This window comes from Austrofundulus limnaeus, unplaced genomic scaffold (assembly GCF_001266775.1).
Source record: "Austrofundulus limnaeus strain Quisiro unplaced genomic scaffold, Austrofundulus_limnaeus-1.0 Scaffold306, whole genome shotgun sequence".
In the NCBI taxonomy this organism is placed as follows: Eukaryota; Metazoa; Chordata; class Actinopteri; order Cyprinodontiformes; family Rivulidae; genus Austrofundulus; species Austrofundulus limnaeus.
In genome coordinates, this window is record NW_013952708.1 from 484,283 (window position 1) to 495,316 (window position 11,034).

The following is an 11,034-nucleotide window of genomic DNA, read 5'->3' on the forward strand; positions in this document are numbered from 1 at the left end:
CCAAACGGACACTTTATAAGCAGGCTGTCGCCACATTGCAGCTCAGAAGTGCACATCCTGACACGTTCAAGCGCGTCAGCAGGAGTGAATTGCTTCTCTGTAGCAGCTGAACTYAGACTGGGTGATAACTGTGCTAAAAGTCATTGTTTTGGTAGGATGTTGACTCACACGGCTGTTTGTTTATGTCCAGAGGGGTAAGGAGGAGCTGCGGGAAGCGGTGACCTTGCTGACAGCCCAGCAAACGTCCTTAGAGATCATTGTCAACATGTGCTGCTCTGACGGTGAGTGTTGAGGGCACAGACAGTAGTGCTGACCCCAGGGCCCTCTCCATCTACTTTATTTCCTCTGACAGATCTACCAAGTACGCGTTTGTCACTTTGAAAAAAGGCCTTTACAGCAGAAAAATTAGTGAAATGCATCTAAGCGTGCGGAAATAATCTGCACCATTCCTAATTTGTGTCCCTGCGGTTCTGTTCAGACCCTTCTGATGATGAGTGGGAGGAGGAATCGAGCAGCGATGAGAGCGACCTGGGTCCTGATGGCCTCTGTGATGGAGTCTGCAATCTGATGTCTCCTCTGTGTTTGTCAGCTGAGGTTCAAGGAGCTTTGATCAACCACAGCATTCCAGAAAAGGCAAAAATCAATCTGCTTTCTGTCATTTCTTATCTTATCACAACAGAGAACTTTGACAATCATAAGAAATAGTTCAACAGTTGTCTTACATAAACTGTAGTTATAAACCTAAAATGTTTGATTATGCAGAAAGCCCCACCTAACTTCACCCTCAGGGCAGAACAGATTGTGTTTCTTACCTGTTTTTGATTATAGAGAGATCTCTTTCATACTTGTATAATCACACGGTTTGGTAAAAAAAAATGTTATATGTTTATTTTTTTTCCCCATTTGACTCAAGGTTCTCAAAAAGACAGGATTCCCCAGACAGGAAGCCATTAATGTGTGTCAAGAGGATCCGTCCTGGAGAGGCCTGACTAAGAGGTATTTCTCTAAACCTCTCAGGCTCCCTTGAACTTCAGTGTCAAACCAAAAAATTGTATTATTGCCTGTTTTAATATTTCAGCCAATACACTTGCAAAAAGGTGCCTGATCTTTGTTTAGGATGCAGCGTGTTCAGTCCCGAGCGCTGACGTGCCTCCACAGCATCCTGTCCACTATGGATGCTGAGTCTCTGGGTGGAGCAGCAGCCCTGCAGGGAGCAGCGCAGCACCTGTCCACGCTGGTCTTCGGGGCTGAAGGTCTAATATTTTTGTGGAATCTTTGTATTATCTATGTATTTCTTTGATATTGTATTATTTTCTTGATGAAATGTAAAAAACCAAAACTAGATGTGTAAAATTATTATTTTCTTGTGCTTCAGAGATGCCCAAGGATGTAGAGTTTTTTGAGGCAGTCATTAGTGCCATGCGGTCTCTCCTGCAGATGATTGCCTCCAAAAACATTGCCCAGGTACAGAATACATTTAAAACCTATGTAGCATCACTGATAAATCTTCCTGTGTCTTCACAAAAGAAGAAAATGTTTTATACTGCAGAAATATGTTATTGTTTCACAGGGACTGGACTTAATTTTAAGACACACTTTAGGTTCTCTTTCTGTCACCTTTAACCATATTTACCAGTGCTATGCACAGCTCCGCTAATGGTTAACTTCTCATTTACTGATTAGCTTTTTTGCTAACTTTGAAAACCTGTTAGCAGACCAATTAGCTACTGCTAAATTAGTTAATGCTAATTTTAAGTCCACAAAAAAAGTGTTAAACTGTTTTGATGCCATTTATTCCAAATTAAATAAAAACTATCCCATCTTACAAGCAGCGCTAAATGTGTCAGGCACCATGTGTGTAGCATGTAGCATCTTTAGGAGCTAAACTTCAAATTAAGAGCATCAAAAAATAAATAAATTCAGTAATATTTACTTACACAAACCAACCTTCAAATTAAACCAATAGAAAACTAACAACAGGTTTGTCTCAGTCTTACCACCAGTCTTCAGCTGGAAGGAGATGACTGTCGTCTTAGCAGTTAGCATTAGCTTCTACTTGTTTAGTGCTCTAATGTTAGCGATGCTAAGATTCTTGTTTCGCAGATGAGTGGTTAGCTGTGCCCACCACTGTTATTTACATTCACTTTTTCTCTTTTTCAGTGCATGACTCCTCAGCAGCTGATGAGCCTGAGTGAAGCAGCAACACGCTGCGATGTCATCAGTGTCAGGGTCAATGCCGTCGCCATCCTGGGCATCACTGGAAGCACTTTAGCTAAAGAAAAAGATTCAGCAGAAATCCTTCAGGTACAATTTTTTTTTTGTCTCCACTTCTCATTTAATGTTGGCTCCTTTTCTAAAACCTTTCTCTCTTCCAGCTGATCGGGAACGCCTTACTTCAAGTTGCCACAAAGGATGCAGACCTGGTCGTGAATGGAGAAGCTCTTGATGCTTTGTTTGATGTGTTTGCGGATGGAGAGGAGGCAAAGTTAGCTGCTAAAAACATTGGTTTACTGCCAGCGCTTAAGGCACTTCAGCCAGTCTTCAAGACTAAGGTGGTTAAAATGAACTCGTGTTTAATAATAATCGCTTTGGAATTAATATTTTTGTCTTCCTGTGGAAGAAAATACATGATTTTTTGTAGTTTCTTTTCTCTAAATGTCTTTATGACTAACTTTCACTTTCTTTTTTTAATCAGATACGTAAAGAAGGAAAAGGAAAATACAGCCCTCAGCAGCTCTGTGTGCTGGACAACATCAAAATCAACCTGAGAAGATTTATTTCTTACCTGGAAAAGATGGTGAAAAAATAAAGACTTTGTGTTTTTCTCACTGTGATCACTTTAAAAGTGTGTCTAACACAGTATGGGGCAAAAAATGACTGTGTTGCAGTCAATTATTTATGATTATTTACTTTAAATAATGGTTTACAATTTTTYTTTAACAATGTTGAAGTTTAAGACAGAGAGGTTTTAGTCCGTAGTTCGTGCATTTATCTAACAATGACCCAGACTTTTGTATATTTTAATGAAATTTCAACATTATCAAGTGAAACAACTAAATCAGGTGAACAAACTTCAACTTTTCTCATAAGTACTCATGTTCTCTAGTGTTTGGATTTACATTGATGCTTTGTTTTTGTGCAAAAAGGATCAGTCCTGGACAAAAACCCCTTATTTCATTAACCTTTTACATGTAAGTTGTCACTTTTTGGAGAAATGAGGCGCACAAAAATATGGTGTTCTGTGTCAGTTTTTCCCAACTCAATTTTAAAAAGTTTATTTTTCACAAAAGTGAAAGTTATTTCAGGAACTCTTAACAGGATGTAAATGCTGTTGTTGAAAATGATTTTTAAAGTTTGTTAATAAAAGCAAACATAATTCAAAGTTCCTGAAGGTACAGTACAAATAATGACCTAAAAAATTATTCTTAAAATTAATCAATTTTTGAGTTTTTTGTGGATTATGGTGAAGTAAGCAATTCACCAAAAATGTAATTGTTTGCTAATAAACTGAATCCTAAAAATATTAATCTTTCTATTTGTCTGGAATAAAACAACACATGTTAAAAAGTAGCTTACAAAAAGTGAGATTTATTGAACTTGCTGGGGGAAAGAAACTTCTTATGTATATTGGCTAAATACATTTTTATGAAATGGTCATAGAATTGTGATCTATGATGTAATCCATGTGTTTAAAGGTGATCGATTGTGCATGCCTGTGTTGCATCAGTTTTGCAACTAGTGATAGGATCAACAGTTCATTTTAGTGTACTGTGTCAGAATCAATTCATTAAAATGATTTGTGTCTTTTTTTTTTCATATGTTTTTACATTTTTCTCTTCTGAGTGCACAATCAATCCTCACATGGATCCTTTTCCTTCCTGTCTGTTGACCAATTGTAGAGGAGCTTACCCTGGAAGGGCAGCCCACCTTATTTGCATGAGACAGAAATGCATAAAGTAAAGTAAAAACAAAAGACAAAAATGTATAAACAACTATAAACGGCACATGGAAATAAAAACGTGTGTAAAAAAAAAACTAGAGACATTAATCTTCAAGTAAAGCAGAAATATATATATATAGAGAGAGGTGAGATAAAATATATAGTTTGTTGAAACTGGAAAAATATATATGAAGGTCAATTAAATGTAAAACAACAGGAGGTACAGTTATTTATTTTTAAATTAGTGCATTTTATTGTATTATTTTATTAGGGGATATATACTTTAATTTTAATTAAGTCAGTTTCAGTACATTTTAGATTTAGGCCAAAAATTTAATATTTTAAAAGGGTTGTACGTTTTCTATAGGTTAATCGAATATTAAATCAGAGCTTGTTATGTAACAAATAAACCAACTGTCGCTTGCGTAACAGCTATGTCCCCGCCCCCTTTTCACTCAGTCCGCGCATGCGCATTTGCCGGGAAAGGGTCAGAGACACTTGGATGTCAATCCGCTGCACGTTTCTACAGTGTTCTACAGCAAGTTTGAGTTCATTGTTTTATCCTTTTTACGACCTGACTCGTACGTAATTGTTAGTTTTCTGTCTATGGGTTTAGTTGTTAATTTCACGTACGGCCATTGTAGCAGCGTTTGTTTATTTTTAACCATGTTCTAGAAGTAACGGACAGTGGTGAACCTGAGCTAGCAGAGGTAGCGAAGCTAGCTAATATTAGCTAGCAGCACAGGAGCTAAGCGTCGCTTAGTGGTGGGGTGGTGGTGGGACGGCGTTTGCCTACAGCGTCGTTTGATGGATCCGAGAATCGCCTGGTTTCAGCCAGAACAACTTGGACCCGCTAACAACCTGTGGATGCAGATCTGGGAGACGACCCAAGGGTTCGGGTACTTGAACGTAAATAATAGCTACAGCATCGGACCTCAGAGCACGCCGAGCCTGAAAGCGATCGTCAGCAGCGGGGCGTCGGGACCCGTCCCCAGTTGCACAAACGGACCACTTCTTGACACGAGCACCGACTGTGAAGACGTCGAGACCGAGAGCTCAATGGGGGACGGAGACGTACCACAACAAGTCGACTTTATACCACTAGACAGCAACAGCAACCATAATAACCGAGCCTCCAGCAGGGGCGGTGTCGGCGGAGGGGGACAGCCGAGCAGCGGGGTGCTGTGGAGGGGACTCACGGAGGGACACCCCAACAAAAGGAAAAGAGACAATAAAGCTAGCACTTTCGGATTCAACTCCAGCCTTTTGAACAGCGGCTGCGGGTCCAACACGGACAGATATGAAGGTTACACGGGCACTCCGTGGAAAGTCAGGAACTACTCCGAAGGAGTTGTGGGGTAAGATATTCAGATTTGTTTGCTCTATTATAACCAGTGGAATCATTTTTTATTGTTTGATATCCAGTAGGGTGAACCTCTAATGTGAGTGTTGACACTGAGAGGAAATTATAAGTGGGATGACTGTGARTTTGTCCATTTAAACACTGAGGTATTCAGCCCCTCCCCACTCACTGTGCTCCTTTCACCCAATGAGTCAACAGATGCACATCTGTAATATAAACAGTGGAAGTGCATATTTTCTGTGCTAAAGAAATTTGGGAGATGGAAGTTGAAACAGTAGTTCATATTTTGTCAGCCCACTGTTGAAGTTATAGTAGGTAGGGAGACTGTGGAGAATTCACTCCTTAAAAGGTCATGGTTGAGTCCTGAGTCCATGTTTGGTTCCTTTTTATATTTTAAAATTCAATGTTTTCTTTGTAGGAAAACAACCATGGATTAGTTATCTAAGTGGATGAGTAGAATTTGAAGTCATTATATGTAGGGTAACCTTGATAATTGCATGTGAGGATGGGCCTTGGGGCAGTTGTATGCCTGTTGTTCTGCACTTTAAAAACTCATTCAATCAAAATAAATAAAAAAAAAAAACATCTGGCGTTGCTCTTTAACACCTGTGTCTCCATGCTGTGACAATCCTGGTTCTTCACAGCTCTGTGTTTATGGTTTATCCATCAACTGTGTTAGTGATATGAACTGGACACAGCTTTGCACCTTGATGCCATTTTTATCCCAATAATCAGTGCTGCCACTCAGAGTTTACGTTGGCTGAAAATAAACAAATCATTAGACCTTATTGACGCAGTAATTTGCAAAAACAATCAATGGCTCCTAATGTTAGGAACATACAAGTCCTGAATTCTATTTTTGTAACATCTTAGCATCCAGAGAAAGTAACATTCGATTTATATTGGGTAGTTTGTAAAATATTTGGGTTATGTTCCAGCTAGTCTGTTCCCCTCTCTCATAATACCGTAATAATCAAATTATTACTATATTTCATTTAATTATAAATCAAGAATGTAATAATAAGAGAATAATTGAATACTGAGCATGACGATTTAGTCTTAATGTAGGATTATTGTCGCAAACTATYGCACCAAATCTTATAAATATCAAACACATATTGAAAGACACTTTTACATACGTTGGTAGCATTTGAAAAAGACATTGTTTTATTTTTCACAAAATAGTGATTTTTCTAAATTCCCAGCGCTGTTGATGTGAAATGCTAAACGAACTGAGCTCATACAGTTGAAAACTCCAGAAGGACACGTTCTTTACAGTGAGACAGAACATCATTTCATTATATTGCTTATAGAAGGGATTTTTTTTTTTACAAACATTATGAGAAATATATACCATTTATGCTTAAAATAATTTGTAGCTTAGTGTTAGTTGACAAAATTTCTAAAATAAAATCTGTAACTGAGTGCTTCTGGACAGCACGAACCTTTTTACCGTTCTTAAAACAATTTAATTCAGTTCCTATTCTCTTTTGTACTGCAGGAACTGTGGCAGATCAGTTCTTATAACTGCCTTTTCTACAATCGTTATTTATCTCCAGCTTCATAGTAGGAGCTTTTATTAGCACGACAGTATCTACAAGTGTCTAAAGGCTTCCACGTACTCAGTCAGCGCGTGGTCACGTGGTTGTTTGGCATTTGTTTTCGCACACACTTTTCATAGTTCCTGAGACACACTGTGCCGAGCTCCTGGGAAGCCCCTCCCACTGCGGTACGCGTCACCGCACGAGGTTCCTTCCTACTGGAGTCTACACTCTGTGAAAAAACATAAAAACAAACTCAAATCTGTCTCGGTTAGATCTGCCGTTATTTGTCCTCAGAGCTAACGCTCCACATGGACTCTTCTGTACAAAACATCGTTTTTAACTCCACTCGTAAGTTTTTGGCCGTTTAAATGTCTGTTTCTTGTTACAACAATCACGTTCAGGAAGCAAGTAGTTGGAGCAAAATCTAGCGTCTGATCGCTTTCAGCATAAACACGCATGCCCAAAAATGTCTGACCAATCACACATAAAAACTTCTTAGCAGTAGGGGGGAAAATGTTCTGCCGGCAGGGTGTGACAAGAAGGGGTGGCCGGAGTCAACGCTGAGAGCACGGTGACGTAATTTTCGTCATGAAACTGCGACAATCTGAGCCGATGTCTGCTGGTCAGAGGAAGTATAAAGAGGCCTTAAGTATCATTGGTCTGATTTAAAGGCATAAGGAAGTTTATTTGTCCCACTTAAAAATACATTTGTACTGTATCCACATTTTCTTGTGCTAATGAAAGTAGGTAGATTGCACAGATTTCACATCTCTGCAGGGGTTTCTCAACAGCCTCCACTCTATGCACATGTGCAATTGTCACGTGTTGAGACTTTCTTTGATATGCAACAGGGAGTGTCTGAAAATCAGATTGCTGTTGTCATGTACTCTGCAATATAAATGCTTTTTACTGAAAACCACCTCCATGTAAATTGGCCCTCGGCCTCTGTATTGTAAAGCAAATCTGTTGTGGGTGCCACAGTCTATTACTTTTCTTTGTTTCATATTTGTCACCTGAAAACATGCATCTTCTATCCAATTTTGTTGTAATATTAACATTCTTTGATGCACAACAAGTAGCTCTGACTGTGATGTAGGCGACTCTTGTTTTGGTGAATGTTGTGCGTTGGAGTGACATGGCTACTCTGACCTTTAGCCAAATGTTAGATGGTCACAAGGTTCTTCTGATGGTGTGAAAGCAAACAACAAAAGAGACGTAAATCTTACAAATGCTCTTTCTCTTTGGTGATGCTTCTTGTAAGAGGTTGCCAAACTGTTTTGCTAAGATGACTGGGCTAAAATATTTTTTTAAAGATCTCCTACAGTTAGGTCTATATCTATTTTGGACACTGACACAAAGACCTGTTTACTGAAATATATTCTAGTTATAGTTATTTAACGGACATAGACAAAGTCCAGATTTTCAGCTTTTGTTTGAAGATATCCAGATATCTGCTTTTAAGGGACCAAAAGTAATTGGACTATTGACTCAAAGGCTATTTCATGGGCAGTAGGCAGTTCCTTCATTATGTCTTTTTTATTTAAACTATAAAAAAAGCCTGGAGTTGGTTTGAGGTGTGGTGCTTCCGTTTGGAAAATTTTACTGAGGAAAACGTGGGAGCTCTCCATGCAGGTGAAACAAGCCATCCGTAAGCTGCGAACACTGAAAAAACCTATCAGAGAAATTAGGGCTGCTACGATTAAGCGATTAATCGACAACTAATCGATTATTAAAGTAATGGATGACTAATTTAATAATCGATTAATCKTTTTTTTTTTTGTTGTTTACTTTGTTTTTCTCTCCAAACTGCTTTGACACCTTCCACTGCCACATCTGCCTTTCTGTCATTGACACACATGCACAGCAGTGGTAACTGGGGTAGGCCATGGACGTCACAAGTAGGGCTGCACTGATTAGTTGAAATAATCGATGACATCGATTATGTAAATTTGTCGACGCAGATTTTTTATTATCGATTCGCTGTATTACATAACCACCAYGTGAATGTTCATGCAATTCCATTTCGGTATCTAAATGCATCATTGCGACCGTATTGGCATAAGAGTGGTGAGTTTTTCATGCTTGTCCTGAACGCAGCATCGCGCAAGAGTGTAATGACGTCAGCAGCCGCTGCTTCAGTTCAGTCTGAAGTTTGAAAACAAACCTCACAGCTCCTGGAGTAAAATTTACCGAACAGATCGCCTCTGAATTATCTGGTGGGCTAATTGTCTTGTGAGCACGACGTTCGCTTGCTCAAAGTAAATAAAGTACCACCACTTTCTTTATTTCATCCACCATTAAACAGAGACCGGTGTTAAGTCGAGCTGCGTTCCCCCATCAGACGGTTCCCCCAGCATCTCAAACAACAGAGGAGCTTCCCGACACACGTCTGACCTAAAGAGCACAAGCAGCCAACAAGTGTTGGACGTGTTCTGGATGTTCAAAACGTAGCTTAAATACCTTTTATTTATTTTAACTGCATCCTCTTTTGTTTATTTGATTTAAACTTATTTGCCTTCCATGGACCTCCATCACACATTTTTCTAGTGGGGAAATGACATCAATAGAAACACGTGGTGGAGCTGGATTTTAATTTGTGTAATAAGACAAAACAGTCTTGTTGTTTTCAACAGTTTTCACCTTAAAGAAATAAGTTACACAACTGATGTTACAATACAAAGAGTTGGATGTTGTCTTGATATTTTGTTAATTTTTATATATTGAGAAATATGTTAAATAAAAAATAATAAATAAATGTTTATTATAGTTTTTTCCAGAGTGACTTGAATTTTGCATGATTTAGTTCATTTGTTAGATTGTTAACATCTTGCACTATATTTCTTTTACTTGAATTTTATATGCTTTGGTTGAGATTTTATATTGATGTTAAATCTTTTAAGCTTTTTGTTAGAATTGACTCTAGAGTGCATATTTTGTGTCCATGAAAAAACTATTACAGAAAATATTACAATATTAATGAACTGTTCTTGTTAATTTGATGAAAACATTTTAAATATCCAGTGCACTCACATCAGAATAACTTATAGATTTGTTGTTAGAATAATCGATTAATCGAAAAAATAATCGTTCGATTAATCGATTAGAAAATAATCGTTTGGTACAGCACTAAGAGAAATTGCTATAGAGAGGCATAATCTTCAGTTTGGTACATCCTGAGAAAAAAAGCAAGCACTTGTGAACTCATGGAAGACAACAACACGCAGAATCCTTTCCATGGTGAAGAGATACCCATCTACAACAGCCAGCCARGTGAACAACACTCTCCAGGAGGTACGCGTATCAATATCCAAATCCTCCAAAAAGAGAAGACCGCGTGAAAGTTAAAAACAGGGTTCACTGCACGGTGCAAGTCACCCATAAGCCTCAAGAATAAAAAGGTTAGACTGGACTTTGCTGRACCAATGACCCTACACATAAAACCAAAGCAACCCAGGAATTAATTAAAGCTAATAAGTGGACTATTTTTGAATGACCAAGTCAACCTGATCTCAACCCAGTTGAGCAGAATTTCGCTTGTTAAAGACTAAACGTCAGAAAGACCCACAAACAGCAACTGAAAACTTCTGCAGTGAAGCCTGGCAAAGCAATAAAAAAAGAGGAAACAGCGTTTCATAATGTCCATGAGTTCAAGACTTCAGTCATTGCCAACAAAGGGTTTTCAACCAAGTGTTAGAAATAAATGTTTGATTTAAATATTTAATTTGTCCAATTACTTTTGAGCCCTTGAAATGAAGGGATTGTGTTTTAAAAGTTCCTCACATGTCCGAGCTCTGCATCTGAAATGTTTTGTTTAAAATTTGTTGTGGTGACCACGTACCGAACCAAAATTAGGAAAATGTTGTCTCTGTCCAAGTAAAAGTACACCCAACAGTAAATGTTTGAAATACAATTGATCAAGACCACCTGCAATTAGAGAGTCTGTTTCTTTGTGGTCAAAATATAAAGAAATGACTGGGAGTTAGGGTTGAGCATAATCATATCGTGTGCAATTAATTGTTTTCAATYAATTATTTTTTGGCTCTTGACGATTTAATACGGTTAAGCTAGGGGTGTAAGAAAATATTGATACACTGAAATATCGCGATATTTCATTTCCAGATACTGTATCGATATTCTAAAGCCCTGTATCGATTTTTTTATTAAGGTTTAAAATGTCAACTTTCCTG

At 38.2% G+C, this 11,034-nt stretch overlaps 2 protein-coding genes across 2 annotated transcripts in view; both read left to right on the forward strand.

Annotated features, from left to right (window-relative positions):
• Window positions 1–3,816, forward strand: part of heatr3 (HEAT repeat containing 3) — a gene marked incomplete at its 5' end in the record, with an annotated part of 5,673 nt that extends 1,857 nt beyond the window's left edge. The window contains 8 exon segments of the mRNA XM_014021807.1: window positions 191–281; window positions 479–633; window positions 914–996; window positions 1,117–1,253; window positions 1,376–1,464; window positions 2,161–2,304; window positions 2,376–2,552; window positions 2,696–3,816. Coding sequence (XP_013877261.1) covers window positions 191–281; window positions 479–633; window positions 914–996; window positions 1,117–1,253; window positions 1,376–1,464; window positions 2,161–2,304; window positions 2,376–2,552; window positions 2,696–2,809 — 990 coding nt within the window.
• Window positions 3,817–4,405: 589 nt separating this feature from the next.
• tent4b (terminal nucleotidyltransferase 4B) overlaps window positions 4,406–11,034 on the forward strand; it is a gene marked incomplete in the record, with an annotated part of 38,124 nt that continues 31,495 nt past the window's right edge. The window contains 1 exon segment of the mRNA XM_014021806.1: window positions 4,406–5,298. Within this exon segment, the coding sequence (XP_013877260.1) occupies window positions 4,748–5,298 (551 nt within the window).